At 38.6% G+C, this 25,860-nt stretch overlaps 1 protein-coding gene across 10 annotated transcripts in view; it reads right to left on the bottom strand.

Moving 5' to 3' along the window:
- The window catches only part of Ankrd13c (ankyrin repeat domain 13C), a 47,305-nt gene that overhangs the window by 2,803 nt on the left and 18,642 nt on the right, over positions 1-25,860 (bottom strand). For 2 of the 10 annotated variants that reach the window (XR_015668749.1, XR_015668750.1), the window contains 9 exons: positions 24,603-24,688; positions 23,818-23,863; positions 21,216-21,282; positions 15,697-15,841; positions 12,636-12,767; positions 9,604-9,710; positions 5,194-5,273; positions 3,716-3,814; positions 1,320-1,420 (listed from right to left, as the gene is read on the bottom strand). Coding sequence is in view for 4 of the 10 variants with exons in the window: in XM_087633768.1 (XP_087489894.1) it covers positions 1,320-1,420; positions 3,716-3,814; positions 5,194-5,273; positions 9,604-9,765; positions 12,636-12,767; positions 15,697-15,841; positions 21,216-21,282; positions 23,818-23,863; positions 24,603-24,688 (918 nt within the window). In the remaining 6 variants the exon portion in view is untranslated. 10 annotated transcript variants of the gene reach the window in all.

Here is a 25,860-nt window from a genome sequence, read left to right as displayed (position 1 = left end):
TTTTGTAAGGCTTATAAGGAACTTTAAATCTTTAAATTTCCTTTAACTTTGTTCATTTCCTTAAAAAGAAATACTTTGTTCATTTCTTTAAAAAGAAATTCTTTGCTCATTTCTTTAAAAAGTTTTACAAATCACATTTAAGACTGACCTTTAACTTCTTTGTATAGTAAGGTAAGGGAAGACTTACTACTTAGGTTTTTGTGGGTTTTGGGGGGAAATGGGGGGGGGTAGGTAGATGGACAGGGGACTCGCACCCCCAACCTACACCACCAGACAGGGCTTCTCTATGTAGCCTTGGCTGTCCTGCAACTTACGATGTAGGCCAGGCTGGCCTTGAACTCAACAATCTACCTGCCTCTGCCTTGAAGGTGCTAGGATCACTCTCACCATGTGGTAGAAAACTATCTTTTCTGCACTGAAGTGTTTGTACCTTTGTCAGCCCAGAAGTGAGGTAAAAGACCTTCTGGTCCCTCTGCTCTTGTGCTTATATGCACCACATGTGTGTGGTTCTGGAGACATTGAGTTGAGATCAACCCACAGGAAATAATTGCTAATACATTATCATTCTTTGACAAAATAGTTCAGCTGTTATGACCCAAGTCTGACCAGTAAGAGTCTCTGCAGGGACATCAACCCAAGAATCATTAGGTAGTCCCTGCCCTAAGAAAGAATACCAGAAAGGTAAATTCAGAAACGAATGCCACTTTTCAGCATTTGAAAAGCTGCTGAAACTCAAGGTACCAGGCTAAAAGTCAGCAAAGTCACCACCCTGATGACAGTGCTATTCTGAGACTCCAGCGCCACAGTGCGTTCATGGTGCTGAAAGCACTCTGTAACAGCTACTAGGAAGAACCCTAGTAAGCTATGCAGAATTCTACGTGATGACTTCCCATGTGAATACTGACTGTGTTTCCTGGAATCTGGATGGGAACTAGTATGCCAACTCTCCTCTGCACAGCTTTCCTAACCGTCCCTCCCTGCCTCCGCCCCCCACACCCCCACCCCCGCTGCTGTGCAATCTACACAATTCAAGTCTTGATGCTTTTGCTTTGTCATCTCTGTGCTTCCTTATTAGTAGCCTGAAATGTTCACACATGTTCTCCTGCAGGAAGTGCTCCTGTGTCCTTTATATTTCATTTGAATCACACAGAAATCGATCTTGTATCAGGTACTGTTATTTCTCAGGCATTTCATACACATAACAAAACAGAAGCACCAATGCACTTAAAAAGAAAAAACTTACTATGAAGTCACTAGTATATGCATTGTCCTTTAAAATATACACCTTATTTAATTCCATTTGATTTTTTTGGTCTTACCTAATTTTACAGGAAAGCCAGGAGGAAGCTTCATTTGAACAAATTCTCTAAGCTTGTTAAAGTGCTTGAAGGGTGCTATTACTTCTAGAACATTCAATAATCTGAAAATAAAGAAGAGCAATGTTTCCATGGTTCATGTCTGTAATGATGTTCTTGAACTACATGGGTCAAACTTCACAGATTAACCACCCAAGCACTGAGGAAGAAAGGCTCCAGTTGTGCACTGGAGTGCTGCTCTCAGCTCTCTGAGGACACTGTTACTAAAGCCCACAGGCTACTCCGTCATTCTGGGAGGCATGGTGGAAGTGAACTTCTATTTTTGTGACTGAGCTTCACTGTTGGGTTATGATGGATTAATCTTAGTACTTATGATCCTGGTTCACATAACTTTCAGGTCATACAGAATGCCCTGTAGAGTCCAGGATCCCTCTGTGTCCACCATTGCAGTCACATGACAACAAACCCTTTGCTCCTCTGGCTGGCTTATTCCATATTATGATTCTTCCAACAGGGCATATTTTCCAGTTCCTTGCTATAACCAACAGCTAGACACATGTCAGATCACTGCTTTCCTTTACAGAATAATCAACAGCTGGACGCACAGTCATATTTTCTGTTACCTTTTCTTTTCCTTGTGGCCCCATGCATGCTAGGCCAGCAGCATCCACCACTGAATTTAATCCCAGCACTCTTTTCAATTTTTACTTTAAAAAATTTTGAGACATATAGTCCCATTAACTTTTCTAGGCTTGTCTTGCACTCTGTGACCCAGGCAAACCTTGATGTTCTGATCGTCCAGTCTCAAACCTCCATAATAGACGATTGTGGGCCTGAGCATAGTTTATCCTTTCTTATGTGTCAAAAACTACGGGTGGGTGGAAAACTGTCCAAATACCTTAGATTTGTTTCTTAGTAACTGGGGGATAGGCTACAAATAGAGACCATGGGTAAAATTTTCCCAATCCTAACTCAGCCACACTTGGAGGCTAGTGAGTAGCTCTTCTATCAAGCCAGCTCTGTTCTCAGTCATATCTCTAACCTGTTATTCTGCTGTCAAAACTTAATTTCAGGCACATCTACTCTCATCAACTGTGTCTGATGTATTTGGTTTTTGATATTGCTGTTAATTGCTAAGGTTGGTATTCCTTTGGTTTTTCCATCTCTTTTTATTTCATTCTGTCTTCAACTCAGGAGTGATCTAATCATACTGATTTTATTTTCTTGATGTGCTTTCCCATAGCAGTTACAGGAATAGTAACAGGAAATCTCTTCTGCTGTAGAAGGGACTCTTGTCTACCCTCTGTATTCAGGATTCCTTAATTTCCCTTGTTCCTATGACAATGGTCACATATACTGATTTATCTACTGTTCATGTCTAGGATCTCTGGAGTTAACTCAAGACACTCTGTAAAATTAGCTGAATTCCTTTATTAGGAATCAGAGAGTCAGGAGAACCCAGATATTTGCCCATGTTTTCTAACTCCTTTTTCACACTGCCTTGAGATTCTCCCCACGTGTGACCTGTGGCTTTACACAGAGGCTCTACACAGAGGCTCTACACAACAGGCTATCTCCTTCTAAAGCCTGAGGATGGCAAAGACAGAGATTGTGATCAGACTTTGTTGAAAATTAGACTCTGCTGCCTTCTCTAGGGGGAAAAAAAAAGTCACCATGTTGGGCCAGGTTAAAAGGGGGAATGAATTAGTGAAAAATAGTAAATGGATCCTTCAACTCCTCACCAGTACATTTTCATAAAGAGCTGAGATCACAGCCTATCAAACGTGAGCTGCAGCACCTACCTCCCGTACGCCTATCTCTCCCAACTCAAGTGTTTCTAAAGGAGTGTCTGGTGTAGATGGGCCTGAAGGGGTAGAATTCAAGGTGTGCTCTGCAGTACAGTTTTCAATAGGGATAGACTGAAAACAGAATATTTTCAGTAAAAGAACAACGAAACAAAGGACAGGAGGTCAGCATTATAAATTCCAAGGTGGGTGGGGAGGAGAGAAACATGATTATTGTTGGAATCTAAGACACCATAGCTCAAAACACCAAAACTCTTATGGCAAAATGCAAACTATTTCCTGGCTCCGCATTCAGAAGTATAGTCAACAAGACAATCTAACTAATGTGCTAAAAGATAATAATCTTTTTATTCCATAAATTTCTATGCTTTAAGATTTTTTATAAGCATGTGTTGCTTTAATAATTTTCTTGAGACTATCCAAAATTTACAGAAAATGATACTTCTGCAAACTAGAAAATTTATGGGTGTGTGTACACTACTCTTGAGCCTGTCTTGAGTCTGTCTGCTTTTTTTTATATTTCAACACCTCAGATGCAAATACTGATGCCCGTTAGAATCTCTTGGGACCTATCATAATCAACAGCATACTTACGACTCAATTCCCAGAGGAAATTCCTGGCTCATGGCTACAGTGGCTTTAAATGTCTTCTTGCTCTCTTTGCACACCAGTTCTCTGCCCAGGTGTGGTGCCCTACAACAGAAAGAACACTGTTAAGGGGGCTTTGTTAAGAACATATAAACGCTCACAAATATTTCCACTTTTCTTATCCTGTCTACAGAAATATTATGATATGTAAATACAGACTGTCTATAAGAAATGAGATAAAAGAAACAATTTAAAAGTTCAGAAAATAACATGAATACTCAAGGAATTTCATACTGAATATAACTTAATTTTAATAATAAACACCATTTTAGGAACAAAATAAAAATCATCAATCTCTTTCCCTATCTACTATAGTTTCACCATTCAACAATAAAATACACTGTGATAACAAAATTGTGTACACGTGCATTGTTAAAATTATAACAAATTGAAAATATCCTTTTTTGGTGTGTGTGTGGCTACGATGAGGAAAAACATAGAATAAGCTGAGCAGACAAGGTTGAGTTGAAGGAAGCAGAAATTATTTCAAAATAATTTTCCTTGCAGTCATAACATAAAGGGGACCTGCCTTATTCCACTAAGTTGTGACTCGGCTATCCTGGCACATTTCAAAGTTCTGTTGAGTTCTCTGGCACGTGCCACAAGTGCCAGAAACATGATAGTTTCCTCTGACCTGCTGGGACATCTAATGAAGGCTAGTCAAAGTAATAGTCACTCACAAAAAGACAAGGTCCAACATGCCAACAACAGAACAGAGCATGAAAATCTGTAAACATAGCATGCCTTTCAATGAGGAAAAATCAAGGCAGCTTCTGTTTGAGCATAGTGGGGTAGATACAACGGGAAGTATTTTATTGTCCACCAAAGAGGAACACTGGTGAGCCAAAATAAACATATTCATCGCTCTTCAACTCAAGTTGAACAGTAATGGTGTGCCTAACTCCTCTCCAAGAGTTAACAATATGGCAGTAAGTAAAGGGTTACGGAAGAATGCCGAGAAGTCAATGAAATGAATGACAAGACCTAGCTTGTGAAGGCAGAGAGGAAACAAACTGTAACAGCCTAACAGGAAGTACTGAAAGCATCAACATAGGTATGAACACATAGTCTGACAGACAAGGAAGGTTGAAAAAGTCCTACAGGCTTCTTGCTTGTTGGTTAGTGTATGTGATTGGCAGAAGGGATGTAAAAAGAAAGTTCTAGGCTCACAGTGCACACATAACTTGGGAGGCTTCTTTTTCATGCTTATTTTATATTTCTTAAAGTTAGAACAATAGCTTCAGATAAAAATACACCAATAATACCCTCTCAGAACTCTTGTATCTAAAAGCACTGCTTTAAAATTTTTTCTTCCTAGAAATTCAGAAAACATAAACCAAAAAAACCTAAAAAAAAAAAAACAAAAAAAACAAAAAAAACAAACAAAAAAAAAAAAACACGAAAAAACAAAAAACACCACCTACTTTCCATTTTCAGCAGATATGTATTCTTCCCAGGTAATAGTGTTCTGAGGAGGAGGGGTAAGGGACTGTCTTCTAACCGGCTGCCAATAAGAGAAAGAGACAAAAAGAGTGTAGAATGCGGGGTGAAGAATATCACATTTTACAATGTAAAGCTAAAACACTCAAGAGGCAGGAAAGATAGGGGAAACTTAGCCCAGGATTCCTCTTTGCTTGAGCTACATGCACCCATTTCCTAACCATGCACTTAGCAACCTAGGACCCACACCATCATCAAGGTGAAGGTACACCCTACTCCAAACAAAACAGAGTTGGTTCGTCCCTAGCAATCCTCCATAACACCTATGTTTCCACTCAAACAGATCCTAAACATATCCAGCTTGGTAACACACAGTAAAGCAGATTGTCATCTTGAGTAATTTTCTTTATAAAAAGCCCTATTTGCCATCTGATGCCAATGCATGATTAGGCTTGCATATGATTAACATCAGATACATTATGGTAAAGGGCATGGACAATGAAGAGAGCTAGGTCAATCAAGCCTGTCAATCAAAACAGATAACCATCATAATCCTTCTCTAGCAACCACTTCTTTCCCGACTCCATGAAGGAAACCCCAAACACTATCTGTGGCTCTTGGGTGCTCTAGGTCAGGTAGGCCACTGTCCCTTCGCAGTCTATTACTCTCTCTAAATAAACTTCCTTGTACTTTGCTATTTGTGTGCTTTCTCTATAGAGAAGATGTCAAAAGCTTGAACACACTAGGTCCAGACAAAACTGCCTCAGAAAGACAGTAAACTGGGTTTGGGGTGTTTAGTGACATACGGCATGCCAGCACACTCCATAAAACAGCAAACTATCTAAGTGCTGGTTCATCTAAACTCTTCAACATATATTTAATAGGGTTAATCCCATCATAGTCCCCTGGCAGTGTAAACATTAAGACTATCTCCTCTTCAGTAGTCTCCAGGCATTATCTTAGATTCAGAAGCACAGACAAATGCAACGTTACTGGCTTAAAAAAAACTTAAGGCAATGGAAGAAAATGAGAGAAAATGGAGAAAATGTCAATGAGCAGGACAACAGGAAAAAAATATCAGAGTCATGGTCACTAAAACTAGCACAGACACCTGCAATTCCAGTGTCTGGGAAATGGAAGCAAGAGGATCAAGTTCAACCTCCACCACACATAAAGTTCAAAGCCAGCCTGACACTGTCCCCTCCTCCACACCACCCTCCCTCCCAAAAAATCTAAGTCTGGGTCTATTCATACTGCTCAGGTGAAGGCACAGAGCTGAAATTTACTTCAGGTTTCTCACAACCCTAAACCCCTGCGATCAAAAGAGCCTCCAGCAACACAAGTAAACAAATAGCATTATATCTGGTTCAAAAAACATTACAAGCTAAATGAAGTCACAGAAAGCAGCTCTACAGACTCATGGAGGCTTTCATCTTTTTGGTTTTGTTTTTTGAGACAGGGTCTCTCAAAACAGCCCTGTCTCAAAACTCACTATGTAGACCAGGCTGGCCTTGAACTTGGCAAAGATCTACCTGCCTCTACCTCCAATCCTAAATAGACTATAATATTTTTAAAGTAAGGAGAATCAAAGGTAAGGAATAAGAATTGATGTATTTATTTCAACTACAGTAAGAAACAGCAAAGGAGAGAACAATAACACAGTTAACCTGTTAACTGTCTTTAAGGTAAGTCAGAATTCAATGTCTGTTAAATATGAGTTTAGATCACTGTAGAATGAGCCACCAATAGGAACTTAACTAGGAAGAGACAGTGCAAACTAAAAACTGCTAGGAAGAAATAGAGTGAATGAGAGCCAAGAGTAACACCACACCCTGGTCAGAGAAAGGAAAGGTTTTTTTTTTTTTTTTAATGCTGGTTGTTTTAAAGATAGTCTCAGGAAGCTCAAGCTGGCCTCAAGTTCACTATCTACCCAAGATAACCTTGAACTCCTAATCCTTCTAGTGTCACCTCTCAAGAGCTGGGATTACATGCATGTACCACCTGGCTCACCTTTTCCCCCATCTTTCTCTTACTAATATGTCCCTTTAATCAAAGGGAGATATCCCAGCAAGAACTGAGATTGGTAAACTGTGGCTTGTTTCAACAGGCTGCAACAAGTGCCTGGAAAGGCCACAAATCCTCGTTCCAAAGCAATAGTGATTATGCAGAAGAAAAACTGGCTTTGAATATCAAGCAGTACAGAAGACCCATCCTTCATGGCATTGTATAGCAAACAGGAACTGCCACTAAGGAGCTGGACAACAGAACTGACAGCTAGGGTTTGCTAAAAGCTGTCTTATACACAAAAACCCAAGTGTTCTAGACCGAGCAACACACACACACACACACACACACACACACACACACACACACACACACACACACACACCCTCCCTCTCAAACCAAATTTTATGTAGCAATGGATTATGGATTTGTCTATAAATTCCTAACTGGGTTTTCTGGGCCTGTTTAGGAGAATCATAAGACACTGCCTCAAGACAAAACAAACAAAACAAATAAACCAAAACCCCGTCCTTTTCCTGTCCTACCAAGATCTGTGATAAACAGCCTCTAAAAGACATTCCCAGCACTAGAAACTAAGCCAAAAATTGCCCCAACAAGCCAAAGCCAAAATAAGCCTTTAATAGTTTACAAGCTGATTTCTGAAAAGCTTATGTACTTCATACATATTAGGCTGTTCTAGTCCATAGCTACATCCAGTAAAACATTTTAATTTCAATTTAAAAAACTCCATCTGTGTAACATGTCATTTTAAGAGCCCTTTAACAATCCAAATACATTAGATTATAATTCATGTAACTCTATGAAAATCAAGTTGCCTACTTTAAGTTCAAATAGGCATTAATCAAGTCTATAGACTTAACCCCCAGACTGTGTTATATGTGTGTGTGTGTGTGTGTGTGTATGTGTGTGTGTGTGTGTGTGTGTGTGTGTGTGTGTGTGTGTGTGTGTGTGTGTGTGTATGCAGCGATCAGCTTGTGGCAAATAGCCCATGAATTTCTTCTGTGTGATACAGTGTTCCATACACTTATCCCCAATGTTAAACAAGCAGAGTAATAGGCACCATCACAACAAAATCTATTTTAAAAGAGGCTTTTAATAATATGCAAATCACAACACAGTCAGGAAGGTACACAGAGAAAGCAGCAGCTCTGCCAAACTAAACTGAGACTCCCTGTGCAGTTGCTTCTGCTGTTTCCTTTATTGCCTATTGACAAAGAACCAGTGACTATACAAACGCTAACAGGGTTCTGATTCTAGGCAAAAAAAAAAAAAAAAAAAAAAAAAAAACAACTAAGAAACACAAGAGGATGATAATATATTAACTTGCCCTACCCAGTTTTAACCGGAATATTTCTATACTGTTTCTAAGCACACACAGGCTCTCGCTCGCCACCCCATCTCCATGGACTGTTGAGAGCCTGCTCTCTCACTACTCTAAGGCAATTCAGTCATTCTGCTGTAGGTGAAGCACCCAAGCCTCCTGTCCTTAATCCTCAATTTTTCTGACTGTAGCTGTAATGCTCGAACATGTGTGTACTTACAAACACATTCACGGCCCTAAGACTGCTTCTGCTTCACAGAGTAGCCATGACGACACTCTGTGAGATGTGCTTTTGGTTATTTTATTCAGACACTAGTTTAAGAAGAAAGGGGCTATGACCTACTGGACTAATCCCATTCTCCCTCAAGGATCCTTATTCTCAAACTTGAAAATTCTTGAGTAGAGAGAGTTAATATCTAGGTCTTGATAGGGTTTATGCCTGAAACAAAAAAATTTAAGAAACTAGGAGAGATGGCTCAGTAGTCAGAAGCATTTGCTGCTCTTTCAGAGGATCCATTTTTGGATCCCAGCAACCATATCAGGCAGATCACAACCACCTATAACTTCAGTCCCAGAAGATCTGTCACACACACTTCTGGCCTCTGTGCACCTGGTTCACATGACGTACACACATATATACAAAATACATTTTAAAAAGGAAGAAGCAGTATCTGGCTCATATTAGAAATCAGATAGACCAATTCTCATTTTCATGTATCTTCTTGTTTCCTACTTTCCTTTCCCACCCTTCCTGAATCTCATACTTATTGCACATAGTATTTCAATAAGCAGAGACTCAATATAGAGTTCCCAGGCTGCACAGTCTAGAGATGGTCTAGGAAGTGGGTGAAGCTTCAGCTGGATCTTTAAGGCAGCAGGCAACAGGACATGGAATAAAAATTAACACCATGATTCATGCTTACATAAAGACTTCAAAGACAAAGTACAGACTCAAAAAAATACCAAAGACACCCCCATCCTCCTTTTTATTCTTCAGAAACAAAGAAAATAAAGATATACAGGCAGACAGAGTTTATGAGACATATACCTCAAAGTTCTGCTCCGTCAGGCTCCCACCTTTGCTCAGGCTCTCCATGATGGCCTTATTCCGCAGAATGTCCTCCTCGCTAAGGTGCTCTCTTCTTTTCCTTGATTCTAGAACAAGTCCATTCACCAGATAAAAGTCTGCCAAAAAGTTTCCTACTCTTTCCTAAAACAAAATCAAAATATTCCAAAACGACAGTTTAAGGGAAGGTTGATCTCAGATTTTAAAAAAGTGTTGAGATCATAAATTTCTCCATAAACATTTATCATGTAGGTGAAAATATTCTGATATTTAAAGTTACCAAATTATTTTCGTAAGTTAAAAATACAATCATTCATTTCCAAACTTCACAGGGAAATTTAAAGTACTAAAGATATATGCTATTAACCTGCAAATTAGGCAGTCTAAACAGAAGCACACTGGTGTTCTTTTACTACCAAGTAGCACAAAGTAATCTTAGAAGTTCATTAAACAAGCAATTTAGAATAACAAGGAGGGGTCAGAGGTAACACTGTTCCCATTTCATAGATAGAAAAGCAGAACTAAAATTCACAGTCCATGCCACGCTGGACCCTCTCTGATTTCTGACTGGATAAAACATCAAGTTACTGCTGCTTACTGCTTTGAAAAGGAAAAAACTAAGAGTAGCCTTGCTCACTAATACATGTAAAATGCTTAAATTATAGATGCAGGAACAGATAAGGCGTCCAGAAGCGAGCAAATGGTTCCTTCCAGGGATGCCTCAGTAATCATCCAACCCTGACCCACACAGTCCCATGTAAAACTGTCTCCTTATTAAGAGCTTTACTTGATCCAGCTTTCCATCTCCACCTGTGTCCAGGTTGCCTACTCCACGTGGCTGTGTCCAAACTGTGTGTACAGTACATCTCTTAAAAGTTACCAGGAAGCCAAGCATTTTGCACCTATTTCTACCTACAAAATGGGAACCCTGGTATGCTGACTCCCTCCTTACCTGTCAAAGACTTAAAGGAGGTCACCCAGCACTCCCCAAGAGCTTTGGGATGCCGAGTGGTAACACTAGGTGGACAGCAGTTTGGATGCCAAGTGGTAACACTAGGTGGACAGCAGTTGGGATGCCGAGTGGTAACACTAGGTGGACAGCAGTTGGGATGCCGAGTGGTAACACTAGGTGGACAGCAGTTTCTACTTTATCTTCTCTTGAGGTGACCCGTCTACTGCTGCCCAGAAGAGGAGCACAGAGTACAGACAATTAAGACTCCGAAGCAACAAGTGCACTTCAATGCTGGGCCCGCTGCCCACAGTCCTAAGTGTCATTTGTTGTCAAACAGGCTTTGCGGGCTCAGGAGTAGAACTTAAGTGTGGCTAGAAGGGAGTTAACAGATCTTGTGACCATATATATAAAGAAACAAAAGCTATCCTATCGACAAAAATGTCAAGTATGTGCTGCTCATGATCCAGCCTCTGAATCCTCTTGCTGCCTATACTGTGCACTTCTATACATGTGAGAGGGGGATAAATTCAGTTACAATGTAGGAAATAGCAGCAAGGTATGCCATTCATCCATGTTGTAGCTCGCTCGCTCGCTCACTCGCTCACTCACTCACTCACTAACTATGTCACATACAAGCTGCTGAGGGATCTAGGCAGCACTCATGTGAGAAGTAAAGGTTCCCACCACACACTCATGAACAGGCAGTTCCAAAGCCTTTGACAGCACTGTCTTAAAGAGTATCAGTACAAAGCACAACAGATTATTTACAGATACATATTTATATGTAAAAAACATTAAACATGTCCACAGGGGTTCCAATCTTAGACACTGGACCACTGGAGTTTTCTGACTTCATATGTAAATGCTGTATCGTATTTAACCTTGTGATGGTTAACATGCTGATGTGATGGCATCTTTAATATAAATAACACTGAATTAACAGACTCTGGAAAAACAGATTTCCCTCTATAACTTGTCTGGGTCTTATCCAATCCTCTGAGCCTTAATAGCAAACACTAAGAATTCTAGAAGAAAATACAATTCTGCTTCAAAACTGCACCACAAAATCCTGATATCCTAGCAACAGATTTCTAACTCTTCCCCTTAATGTCCAGCCTACTCTACACAGTTCAGACATGCAAAGTCCTATAAACACACAAGCCAATCCCCCTTAAAGCAAGAAAGGTCTCTCTTCACAATCCTCTGTTTTCTTCCCTTTTCTCCCATAGCTTACCTCACTCATCCTCTGCACCCTTCATTTCTATCTTCTATGAGTTCATTTTAAGTGAATACCAGGCTTGTTTTTGGTTTTCCAATACAAAAACATTCACTTGTTATGTTCAATAAAATATAATTTTAAAAAATTGAATCTCGTTATTTACCTGATGTGGCTCTTATTGTTATTAAATTTGTATTATTTAATTTTATGGATTTATAAGTAATTATTGATTAAAAGGTTTCATTATCCATTTCATTCAAAAATATACTGTGTTATTTAATATATAATGGTGTTTTAATACATGTACATGCACACACAATTCACGCCAGTTTCAAATCTTAACACTCCTTGATGAATAATGTATACAGAGCATGCCAGGTCAAAGAGTCTTAGCATATTTTAGGTGATCTTATATTCTTCTGCTGACAGATATGATGGGAATTATAGAAATTCCACTGAGATTTAAATCTGTCAGTCCTATAGAAATATAAGCTTAATATGAACAGTCAAGATACCAGAGCTTTAAAGTAAGAGGAAAAGACAGAGCAAAACAAAGTACATGCATCGTCTCTTCCAGCCCTAGCCTTAAGCACTAGAAAAACAATGGAGCCGTGTGCCATGTGCAATGCTTTCTCATAAGGCAAGGCAGACAAGAGTTCAAGTAAACTACACTTCTCTGGGCTTTTCCAAGAATAGAAGCAAACTCTTTAAGTATGCACTGTTAACTACCTATTCAAAAAGAAGAGGAACGATCTGCCTAACTAAATTTCTATATTTCTGTCATTATTTTGATAATACTGGATAATAATTTTTAAGTTAAAAAAAATCTATATTTTTACATACTGTTTTATCTTCCCGAAAAAGCCATCCAGTTTGGGCACGTGTGAAAGAAATTGATTTGGTTGATAAAGTTGCAGAATAAATATCGCTGCTCATTAAAATATCAACTTCCTCTTCTGTTTCCATCTCTGACTCCTAGGTTAGGGGGAAAGTTAAAATAAAAATATTGGTTTTCTTCAAGGATACAAATTTCAAAAGACAAAAATACATAGTTTCTAAATAACGTGATGTTTTTATTCTAAAGCCAGATGTTTAAAGATTGTATCTGAGATTAATACTCAGAATTATGACTAATTATAAATCTTTAAAAGCAGGGCACAAAAATTACAGCACTTTCACACTTCTATATAAATAGATGTAATAAACCCACTGTTACTCAATACAGAACTCTATGGTCTGTAGAACATTTTTTTTTAAACTTCTTTGAGAATTAAATAGAAAGTTCTGAGATAAAAATCCCTATATGAAAGTTTTGTTTACTTTAAATACAGATAAATTAGCCTTCAGTCGTTGCTAATATATAATTAAAAATCCACCACTGTTGTCTGAATCTTTTTCAATATTTCTAAGAACAAGGGAGCTGGCTATAGTTGCCCTTGTGTTTGGGGTATAGATGTTCAGAATTTAGATATCATCTTGGGAGATTTTTTTCCTTTGCTGTGTGTCCTTCCCTGTCTCTTTTGATTAATTTTGGTTGAAAGTCCATTTTATTAGATACTAGGATGGCTACTCCAGCTTGCTTCTTGGGTCCGTTTGCTTGGAAAACTTTTTTCCAGCCCTTTACTCTGAGGTAGTATCTATCTTTATTGCTGATGGATCCTGTTTTCGCATCCATTCTGTTAGCCTGTGTCTTTCTATTTGGGAATTGACTGGGTCCATTGATGTTGAGATATTAATGAACAGTGATTGTTACTTCCTGTTGTTTTGATGTTGATGGTGGTGGTGGTGGTTGTGTTTATGTGTGTGTCCGTGTCCATATGTCCTGTGGTGAATGAAGGTGCAAGAACTTCAACAGTGATGCTCAGGTGTAATGTGTGGATGGGTCTATGTTCACAGTGCCAAAGATACAAGGAAGTCAGATTTTGAATGTAAGGAAATTAGATTTTGAGCAGAAGTTCTTGAACAGGAATATAGTAGGCTCTATTTGGAGATCAATGTGCTGTTTATGCTGTCTGAAATAATACAGTTAATGTCATATGAGGATGTGTGCAGGCTACATGCAAATATCATGCTATTGTATGCCTGAGACTGGAGTAGGTCAGGTTCTGGTATCTCTGGAGAATCCCAAAATCAAACTCTTGGAGATATCAAAAGAGGAAACCAGTTGTTATTGTCATATGCAAACATGGCAATAATTGCTCACTAACTGCTTGTTGAAGGAATATAACAGATCATTTTCAGTGACGGGTCAAGAAATGGTTCTTGATTTATATACGGATTTCTGTTCCTAAAGCTTGTCTGAACTCAAAAAATCTTAAGTGTTCAGTACCCAAGCTGACCTGTACGAAATTTGAAATGTAGTATTTGATTGATCTTCTCAACCTATTACAACCAAAATATTTCTTTAGAACACTGTTCAGTATTTATGTTACCCAGGAATCCATTTTCAACCATTATTCATTAGCACTAATGTCAGGACTTTGCACTCTTTGTCTGTAACAGTACTAAGGATGGTATTGGTATAATCTCAGGTTATTGCTGATGATTACTGTAGACTAGCTGTAGCCACAAGCTTTTCTACTCAGCCTCTTTGTTCCCTGAATAACAAGACTTATTTATGAATAAATGCCTAGGTCATTAGCTTCTCACATAATTTTCTTGCCTCCAATTGCTCTCTAATTCATTTTGGACTCTGGGTGAAACCGGAGCTGTCACCTATCATCTGTAATCTATAAAACAGAGATAGCAATTTGTGTAGGTTATCTGCCACATAAAAAGCTATAAAGCACTTAAGATTATAACCCTGATATTAAGGGTCAATAGACTCCAGTGACTGTGACTGCACACTGCTGCCCCACAGCACCTGGCAGCTCCTCTCAGCTACGACATGTGTAATCCAGAAAGGGCAGGAGTGGGGGAGGGTGATAGCAAAAGGGGAAAAAAAGAGAATAAAATAATTCACCAAAATTTGGTCAAATCGATACCTTATTTAAAAATCTGTGACTCTCTGTGGCTGACTGCAACAGACTGTGAGGTAACTTTTCTGGCTTTTAAGGCGTTGACACTTTTTCTTACTGCAGTCAGACCTTTTTCCCAAACGGCCTGTCCTTACTCTTCCTTTCCTGACTTCATTCACCTGGCTCCTCTCCAAAGAATACCCTCGCTGCTGCTGCTGCTGCTGCTGCTGCTGCTGCTGCTTCTTTTCTCCTGTAAATCTATATTTCTTAGTATGAGTTAGAAAACTATTTCATTAGTGCACATACAATGTTAACTATGAAAGTCCAATCTAAGACAGTAAGCAAGAAACATGATCTGGGAATGAGCGAGACAAGGTAAACATGAAGGAACTTTAAAATCATCTGCAGGATACTCAGGAGCCTGAAAGCACTTGAGCTCAGTTTTCACCACCTCCAAGAAAAAACACAGGAACTATTTGCACAGCTCCTGGTGACATGTGGATACTGAGAAACCTCTAGTTTGCAGCAGGAAAAAGAATGGATGAGGCATAATTCAACATACAGCAGAACCAAAACGAAGAAGAGGCAGAGGACAGGAGCCCAAGGGGGAGAGCAGGGCTTCTGTTCAGAGCTGTGCAGACGTCAGTGAAGAAGCAGCTCAGTTAGACGGACAACAGTGGGCAGAAGGGTCTCTCTGTTGGCAGAGACCCAACATGAGAGCCAGTGAAAACTAGGAGAAGCCCAGGCCACTAGCCGAGGAATCACCTGAATTCTATCAAAGAAACCAGAAACTAGGAGGAGGATGGTTCCAAAAAAGAAACTAAAGTTTTGCGAATTAACTATATCAATTTATACTTTATGCTTTAAGTGAAGCAATTATAGAGAGGTTTTGGTAAATACATACACATTTCCAACCCTTTAGGGAAATATTAATAAGACCTGCTCACCTCATGGTGTATTCGCTGATAAACTTTTTGTTCATTGTCTAACACTACAAAAGACTCAGAGGGTGCAGCATCCCCACTGAAGATGAAGCTCAGGTCCCCTCGTTGGCACTTCATGTCAGTAAAGTCTATGAGAGTTGTGTCAAGCCTATAAAATAAAAGATGGGCAGTAATAACTGACAGAAAAGTTTGATAAAACTTTATTAATAAACGTAAGCTTTGTGCCTCTTAAGCTCTAAGATGTCAATACCAAAATCTGTAGATAAAAACTAAATTTAAAATGTTATTGAAAATAGCATTTGAATACATACTCTATTATCTGTATTTCCCTTTTCTGAGCACTTAGTTAACCAAGCAAGAAAGAAAAGGCCCCAGGGTGACACTACCCTTCCTTCACCACCGCCTCCTCATTCCCTCAGCTGTACCTGCATAGGGAAGGCAGAAAGAGAAAGATTTCTTCAGGAGCCTATAACTAGCACAGTACTCGAGATAGGTACGTACAGGTATATTGGGCCATAGTCTTGCACTGAGAATGCAATTCTGAATTAAAATCATCTCTTATACCTAATCACCTATGCAACCTTAGTCTGCCCTTCAGCCTTACCAATCATGTCAACCTACTGCAAAACTATAGAGCTTTCTACTGGGCTTCCAGATTTAGCCCACCATCTTTTTAAACAACATTCCTGCCAGATGTGTTTAATCCCATCAGAGGTAAGAGGCTCTCTTTGAGTTTGAAGCCTGCCTGGTCTACACAGTGAGTCCAGGACAGCCAGAGAGAGACATCTTGAGAAACCTTGTCTTGAAAAAAAAAAAACCAAAAAAACAAACAAACAAAAAACTGTCAGTCCAATATTCCCATGGTCCTCCTGGACTATAATCAGTTTCAGTTGTCAACCTGATATAATCTAGAATCATCTGGGAAGAACTGTCTACATCAGATTGGCCTCTGGCAACGTCAGTGGGAGATTGTCTTGACTATCTTAATTGATACCAGAAGACCCATCCTGAAAGTAGGAGGCACCATTTGCTGGTTCTGGGTTCTCAACTGTCTTTAGAGGAAAAAAGTAAGCTGAGTCCTAAGCATGAATATGCTGATTTCTCTCTGCTCTTGACTATAGATAGTATATGACTTACTGCTTCAAGATCCAGCCACTGGGACTTTCCTACAAGGACAGATTGTTCCCTGGAATTATAAACTAAACTCGATTCCTCCAAAGTTATTTTTGTTGCGATTTTTTTATCTTAATAAAGTTTTACTTATTTTTATTATTTTAAATTACATGTTTGGGTATGTTCACATGAGTTTATGTGTTCAGAGACCAAAGATGTTGAATGCCCCAGAAGCTGGAGTTACAGGTGACTATGAGCCACCTGATGTGGGTACTGGTAACTGAACTCTTCAGTATATATACTTCAACACTGAGCTATCAATCCAGCCCGAGCCAGGATATTCTTAGCACAGCAACAGAAATTAAGCTAGGATAGAAATCAGTTTCTACCATACATTTATAGACCTACATCTACATGTTTGCTGACTCCACAAGTAACCTGGACCTGCGATGGTCTAGCTGAATGGTGTGGTCTCCGACATTCCACATATCACTAATTGAAATCGGAAAAACACTGGGATTAAAGAGTTTACCACTAACCTTGAATTACTCAGTCTTATAATTAAGGCTTATATTATAGTTTACTAGTCCAGGTTCACTTACCAATTGCTCAACGCACTCCTTAATCTCAGAAACTGCTTAGCATAGCTATCAAGAATGGATCATCACACTCTTTGAGTGTCACTGTGAAAGATCTAGGAGTTTGTAATCTAACTATAAGAATTCATTATTTTGTTGACTTGTCAAGCTTTATCACAGATAAAGCAAAATGGACTGGCTTTCTGATTTCTATACACAGGAAAAGCTCAACTTGAACTATAGCAGTAACTAGAGCTATATGTAACTTAACATTAAAAATAACAACTTTTAAGGACAAAAAGATTATAGTATTAACAATTTCATCAAGACAATGGGATGAACTTAAGCAAAGAACTAAGTATGGTCTCTACACGAAAGGTATAAACATACTACAAATTAAGTTTGAGGGCTTAATCAGTGATTAAGAGGGCTGGCTGCTCTTGCAAAGAACCTGGGTTCAATTCTCAGCTCACAACTATCTGTAACTGTAGTTTGAAGGATCTGGCGCCTTCTTCTGGCATCTATGGGCAACAGGCACACAAGTGAAACATAGACACAATACCCATACATATATAACTTTAAAAAATAAAATATAAGGTGTGTTGGCACACACCTTCAATCCAAGCATTTGGAAAGCAGAGGCATCTCTGAGTTCAAACCCAGTTGGTCTACAGAGCGAGTACCAGGTCTGCTAGGACTACATTGAAAAACCAAAAAAGAAAAACAAAGTCTCTATGTGTACAGCAAAGACACTATAAGAAGTGCATATAGTCTCCCTGTGCATGATACACATATACCATCAAAACACAAGTATGGAAATAGCCCAGTTGCAGCATGGGACCGCCCATGCAACCTCAAAGTTTTTGACCCAGAACTGTTTCTGTCTATTGTTCCTGTCCTGCAGGGACAAAAATGGAGAAGAGACTGAAGGAAAGGCTGTTCAGTGACCAGCCCAACTTGGGATCCATCCCACGCATAGGCACCAAACCTTGACATTATTACTGATGCCATGTTGTGCTGGCAGACACGAGCCTAACATGGCTGTCCTCTTGAGAGGCTTTACCAGCAGCTGACTGAGGCAGGTGCAGACACTTAAAGCCAACCACTGAACTGAGGTTGGGGACCCCTATAGAAGAGTTAGGGGAAGGATTGAAGGAGTTGAAGGAAAGGGCAACCTCACAGGAAGAACAATAGTATCAACTAACTCAGACCCCTCCCCCCCAGAGCTCCCAGAGATTAAGCCACCAATCAAAGAGCATACATGGGCAGGTCTGTGGCTCCCAGCAGGTATGTAGCAGAGGACTGCTTTGTCTGGCCTCAGTGGGGAAGGATACACTTAATCTTGTAGAGACTTGATGCCCCAGGGAAGGGGGATGCTGGTGGGGATTAGGTGGGTAGGTGGGTGGATGGGGGAACACCCTCTCAGAAAAAAAGGGGAGAGGGAATGTGTTGAAGAACTTGGGGAGGACCAGGAAGGGAGGCAACATTTGGAATGTAAATAAATAATTTAATAATAACAATAATAATAATAACAACAACAACAACAAAAAAGACCTTTATAAAAAAGAAGCAAGTACAGATACCACATGCACACATATAGACCATAAGAAAGTAAGTGTGGTCCCATGTGCACACCATAAAGAAGTCAGCACATACCAGACAATGGTGGCACATGCAGGTGGATCTCTATGAGTTTTAGACCAGCCTGATCTACAGAGTTCCAGGATAGCTAAGCTATACAGAGAAACCTTATCTTGAAAAAGCAAAAGGGGGGGAGGGGAGTAGCACGGTTCCTACATACCATGTGTACACCAGAGTGAGTGACTGTGATCGTATGTACACACACACACACACACACACACACACACACACACACACACACACACACAAATGGCTGCAACATGAAGTCAAAAGACCCTAAGAGTGCTAAATTTTTTTACAAGGGTAAGAAGACACTGCTGGCCCCTGATCTTCTCCCAAGAGGTTTGACACCTAAACTGTGTAAGAAGTCTGTGACTGGGTGTACACATGGCCCAAAAGAAAAGAGAATCAGTCGTCATGTCAGAAGTTCACCAAATACCAAAAGGAAATCTAACATCTAAGTACACAATTAAACTACTAGGCTCAAAGCCTCAGTCACTTGGGAATTTAGACTACATAAAAGGTGGCACGAACAATCCTTTGTCTCCATTTCTGTCCCTAACATCCTGAGAATTATAATGGGCTTCTAGGATGAGAATGAGAAAGAAAAGATAGACAGAAAAAGAGGCAAAAAGACAAGGACATGGGAACATTCGCAATCTCAACAAGTCCAACCTACTTGAAAGCTGAGGCACATTGGTCACAAATCCAAGGCTTAATTTTCAAAGGACTTGGACCCAGCAATAGCTCCATCAGTCAAACACTCCCCAATTAAATCGTAGTGTCAATCTTAATTCTGTGTCTCTATCATTACAACTGAAGTGAGACATATTTATATATATAAAATATATATATATACACATATATACATGCATACAAACATATAAACACACACACACACACACACACACACACACACACACACACACGGCCTATAATCTAAATATTGTTCTAACCTCATCCACCTGAACCCTCCTTAAACAACCTGGAGGTCTCCATCTCCCAGAAAATACCCAGGTGACTTACTATACTATAGCCTAGAATTCCTGAATTCAAGTGATCCTCCTGCCTTGGCCCCCCAAGTAGCTGAGACTACAGGTAAAAACACCACTGTGACTGATAAACCTAAATATTTAAATTTTACTATGTAATTAGTGAAGAAGCAAAAAGGAGCTTTATACAAATCCAAAATTTGAATCCAAAATATTCTGATAAAAGCCTAAAAAATACATTATGTCACTGACATGCAATATAAGCAAAGTTTGTAATCAGTGAGCTGTTATGGGTATTTTCTTTGTGTCTGTCTCCACCCCCACCCAGCACCCCCCATCCTCATTATATATCTCAGAATGGCCCTCAACTTCTCAGGTGCTGGGATTATACGTATACAACACCATGGCCATCTTAGATAACATCTAAGATATAACTAAGATACAACTAAGATATAAAATGATCATTTAAGAATTATTAAATTTCTCTGAGCTTTCTCTCCTACAAATGCAAAGTGTATCTAAAAAAAAAAAATCCCTCAAAATTTTAAATTGTAAACATCTAAATTAGTAATCTGGAGACATACAGAAATATATATACAAGGCTGCCTATATACACACTTCATAAACATTATGTACTATGTATAGATATGCAAACAGAAATATTAATATTAATTTATAAATTTAAAGTTTAAATTTTTGTTACATTAATAACCTAAAATTTTAAATGACAAAAGTAAAATTTTAGAATAAAAATATATTTACATTTTATAAACTTAATTATCAATCACAGCTATAAAAGGAAAAGAAAATTAAATCATCTTTAATATGTTGGTTGAAATGGGAAGATGACTGAAGACATGAATGGAGAAAGGGTGGACGCATGGACAGAAAAACAGGGAATAAAGGGTGCAAAAGACACAGAGTGAAGTTAGGATGTAGGGTGGATCTTTCTCAAGTGTCCTTATTACTAAAGGAAGGCATTCCCTGACGCTAGAGAGTCTGCTTGAATGAGAAGCTCATCTCAACTTACAGTTTTCGATGAATTTACTTCTGTATCTGCACTAGGTCTTACAGGAGCACAAACCTGAATGTGCTAACAGTATTTTAAGTTACTAAACACAAGTAAACGATGACTACCAGAAGAGCTGCCCCCAGAATTACCTTTCTTTTACTCAGAACACAGAGCACATCGCCTCACCTGATATTGATACCTTGCTTGTATATTTTACAGGCATCAGAAGGCAGAATTCGGGAAAGCAAAGGCACTGTAATTCAGAAACAAAAGGTTAAAAAATACTAAAGTCTTAAGAAATTTGTAAATTTTTAAAAAGCAGCAAATATTTTAGTAATTTACCAAATGTTGATGATTGCCTTTAAGATAGTTATCTCTCAAGAACTTGTCAATGTACTTTACTAAGCCCTTATCCTCACCTACTTCCACAAGTAACAGAACTAACTAACGCCACTTCACAGACTGCTGTGTGATACTGATGAGAAAATACTACCTGGGGTCACTAAACATTCCTTCATACTAAACAGGAAATTCTGGGTCTTACCTAATAGATGCCTTAATATCATTTGGGAAAAAACAGCAGAACAGTAACATAAAAGAAACAACCTTTGAGATGGCTGTATTTTAATTTGAGTCCTAAATATGTACCCTTGTTACTTAGGCTCACTGTGCCTCAGTTTCAAAATCTGTACAGAAAACCACACCTTTACCCACCAACCCTCCTAGGTGTGCACATACAGGTCAGAGATTGATGGTGTCTTGCTCTACCAAACCCACTTGAGACCTGTCTCTCACAAACTGGAAGCTCACAGTCTGGCTAGAATGGTCATCCCTGGACCCTTTGCCTCCGCTTCTATGCACAGGATTACAGGCATGCACTGCTGCATCCAGCATTGTACATGGGTGCGAAGTATCAGAACTCAGGTCCTCATGCTTGAACAGCAGGTACTTTACCAGCTCAGCTGAACATAACCTTAGCCCTTAAGTTGTGAGTGTGCACACACAATGCATTCTCAAAGTGTGACTTGTATTAAACAGTATCAGTGTCAATGCAAAGCTCCAAACTAAGTTGTATTTATAAATCTTCTATGGCCTCCAAACTGTAAAATGTCTATTATTTTTCAAACTGTGAAATGTCACTACTAGTAGTTTTTGGTAAGGTCTAGAAAAGCCTATTTATAGACAGTATATAACTATATAGAGATCCTAGTAAGAGCACCAGTGGAAGGGGAAGCCCTGGGTCCTGCTAAGACTGAACCCCCAGTGAACATGATTGTTGGGGGGAGGGTGGCAATGGGGGGAGGATGGGGAGGGGAACACTGATAAGAAAGGGGAGGGGAGAGGGGGATGTTTGCCTGGAAACCGGGAAAGGGAATAACACTCGAAATGTATATAAGAAATACTCAAGTTAATTAAAAAAAAAAAAAAAACCTATATAGAGAGAATATCATTGTAGCATACAAACAATATAAAATAATTAGAACATGTATATGTAATGTGTGTAACTTCCAAATCATATACAATTATATAGAATAATATATTTCCCATTTTTGTCAATATTTGGTTTCAAAAACTATTTTAAAGATATATACCACTAATCATTTAAATTACTTAATAATACAAAAATTAACTCAGATGCTGGTAAAAATATGTGTTTATTGCAATCAAATGTATTAAATCTTTAATGAAAATAAAGTTAAGCTGGACACTGTGGTACACGACTTTAACCCCAGCGCTTGAGAGCGTGTATGGATGCATCTGAGTTCAAGGCCAGCTTGGTCTACAAAGCCAAGTTTCAGGACAGCCAGGACTGTTACACAGAGAAACCCTGTCTTGAAAAACCAAATAAACAAAGAAATAATAAAATAAAATTTATTTTTTCAATTAGCTTTAAAAAAAAAAGCATGGGTCATTTTCATGAAACTTTGTTTTTGGACATTAAGTTTTCTCTGGTAAGATTCACATTTGATAAAAGGAAAATCACTTTCATTGCTATGATAAATACATGGATGCAAAATTAAAACCTTTTATAAATAACAAGTTCTATGTTAAGACAATAGCCATCAAGTACTTAAGGGGCAAAAATGACTAAAAGATGATAAAATAAAAAGAATTTTAATTCTTAGAAATTACAGAACTATACTTCAAACTTTCTCAAATTGAATACTCTAATAAACCCATAATTTTTCATTTTTTGACGTTTTTAACACTAAATTATAATATTATTAAACCTTTATTTTATTTTTTGTTTCATATGCATGTTTGAATAAGCCTGAGTATACACACTGTATCTACAGAGACCAGAAGAGGGCATTCAATTCTCTGAACTGGAGTTACAGGCAGTTTGTGAGCTGCCTGAGTGGGTGCTGGGAACTGAACCTGGGTCCTCTACAAGAGCAGAAGTGCTCCTAACCACTGAGTCCCAGTATTCTTTTTAAAAGGGTCTTACGCTGTAGTACTGTAATCAAGCATGGCCTGATTTAGCATGGCTTTGAACCTGTGGCTACAATTCTGCCTCAGCCCCATGGTACTGGAATTACAGATATAAGATGCAAGACTAAATTCCTAGAGTTTTCAAGCTTGTTTTTGTTAAAAAAAAAAAAATTTTTTTTCAGTAATTTTCCATCTTAAAAACTAAAATTTTGAGAACTGCTTCTCTAGCTGGGAATACAATATTACTAGTAAGTTTTACAATGATTATGCTAAACACAAGGAAGACAAGTATCAAATGTGTCATGCTAATATGTCTATAATTTCACTTTTAAAATAAAACATAGCATACTCTTACCCCAGCTTTGAAAATCCCAGTGAAGTTCTAGGTAAAAGTCACCTAACTGAGAAATAAAATAAGAAAAATTACTAAATGTGCTTTAGTTATAAGCTCTGATACTTACAATGTTGCCCCTGCCCCTACCCCCACTCTAAAAAACTACCTGATATCATTACAGATTGAAAGACAAGAGGAGAAATAGAAATTATTCTTCTATTTCTTATGTTTGGATTTGAAAAAGAACACAATTATCAAAATACCTTCTTGTAGCACCAACATCAGTAAGATGTGGCCACCAACCATGACACCATAATGCAACTCTTCTAGAGCACCTGTCTAATTTATTAAACGTTAATAATATCTTCCCAGTTCAAAGAAAATACGCTTCTACCAAGAACACACACATTGTAACCCCAGAATTATATTTCGATTACTTAATTTAAAAATAACTTTCACAGTTTATTTATTAATCCTTAACTGGTGAGATTTAACTTCATTTTAAAAGACTGCTTAAGAGGTTAGAGAGAGGTTCAAAGGTTAAGAGCACCTTCTGCTCTTCAAAGGACCAAATTTGGTCCACTGGACAGCTCACCATTACCGATAACAGCAGCTCCAGTGCCCTTTGGCTTCCTTGGGCACCCTACCAACTACCTACCTACCTACCTACCTACCTACCTACCTACCTACCTACACACACACACACACACACACACACACACACACACACACACACACACACTAAATGCTTTTTAAAATGATAGTTAATTGTTTTAGTAAAGAATCAGCAAAGAAGCCTGACTTACCTCTTTTAGGGCTTTTAACAACCGAGGTCGTTTTTCTCCAACACTCTCCCTAGATTGCTGTTTGAGTTTCCTTAGAAGAGCTGTGACTAGAATGTAAAAAAACAAAACAAAACAAAACAAAAAAAAAAACTAGTCAGTAATTTTTTTTCCCAATAGTTGTTTTTAAAATAAATGCCATTGCTTTTTAAATTTTTTAAAATTTGTATCACATTGTGTGTGTGTGTGTGTGTGTGTGTGTGAGTGTGAGTGTGAGTGTGTGTGTGTAGTGTACAGGTATAAAATATGTGTGGGGGCTGGAGAGATGGCTCAGTGGTTAAGAGCACTGGCTGCTCTTCCAGAGGTCCTGAGTTCAATTCCCAGCACCCACATGGTGGCTCACAACCATCTGTAATGAGATCTGATGCCCTCTTCCAGTGTGTCTGAAGACAGCTACAGTGTACTTATATACAATAGATAAATAAAATCTTTAAAAAGATGCTTTCTGTTAAAATGTGTATGAAGAAACCACAGGCAATTCTGTGGTTTGCTCCTCCCACCTTTTTATCAGTTCTGTGTACTGAACTCAGGTCAGCAGGCGAGTTGTTGGATAGCAACTGCCATTACATACTCAGACATTCTGCTGACTCGTGTTCCTTGTGTTTTTCTTTCTTTAAGTAAGAAATAAAAGTTGTTGAATTTTAAAAACTCAGGGTAGTAATAAAAGTCCCCAATAAAAAAATTTAAAGATTGTTTTATTCATATGTCTGTGTGCCCTGTATGTCCTATGTGTGCATGTGCATACATAGGAGGCAGAGGAGAGTGTTAGATCCCCTAGAACTAGAGCAGCAGATGTGAGTCACTCCTTCCCCTATGAGGGTTGGGAACACTTCAGTCCTCTAAAAGAGCAGCAAGAGCTCCCAACTGCTGAGACCTCTCCCCAGCCCATTAATACAAAACTTTTAAGAAAAATTCAACTAGTAGAAAAGAAATTCTAATATAGAATTTCTCTATTTCTAGTCTAAATTTATCTTTGCAATTTTTAGTCATCTATTAATGAATTCACTGAGTACTTTAGCAGAGATAAAAATCTGAAAATATACACATGACTTGGGATCTCAAAGCCTGTTTAAGGAAGAACACTGGATAATTCAAAATGTGCCGAATAAACAACTGATCACTTTGAAAATGTGTCACAAGGCACCTCTTTAAAAAATGTGTGTGTGCATGTGCATCCTAAATGAAGAAAACTGCCAGGTCTAGATAGACAGCAAATGCCATG

Source organism: Rattus norvegicus, chromosome 2 (assembly GCF_021556685.1).
Source record: "Rattus norvegicus strain SHRSP/BbbUtx chromosome 2, alternate assembly SHRSP_T2T, whole genome shotgun sequence".
NCBI classification, from domain to species: domain Eukaryota; kingdom Metazoa; phylum Chordata; class Mammalia; order Rodentia; family Muridae; genus Rattus; species Rattus norvegicus.
Note: the sequence above shows the minus strand (reverse complement) of the source record. Positions and strands in the feature narration are given on the sequence as shown.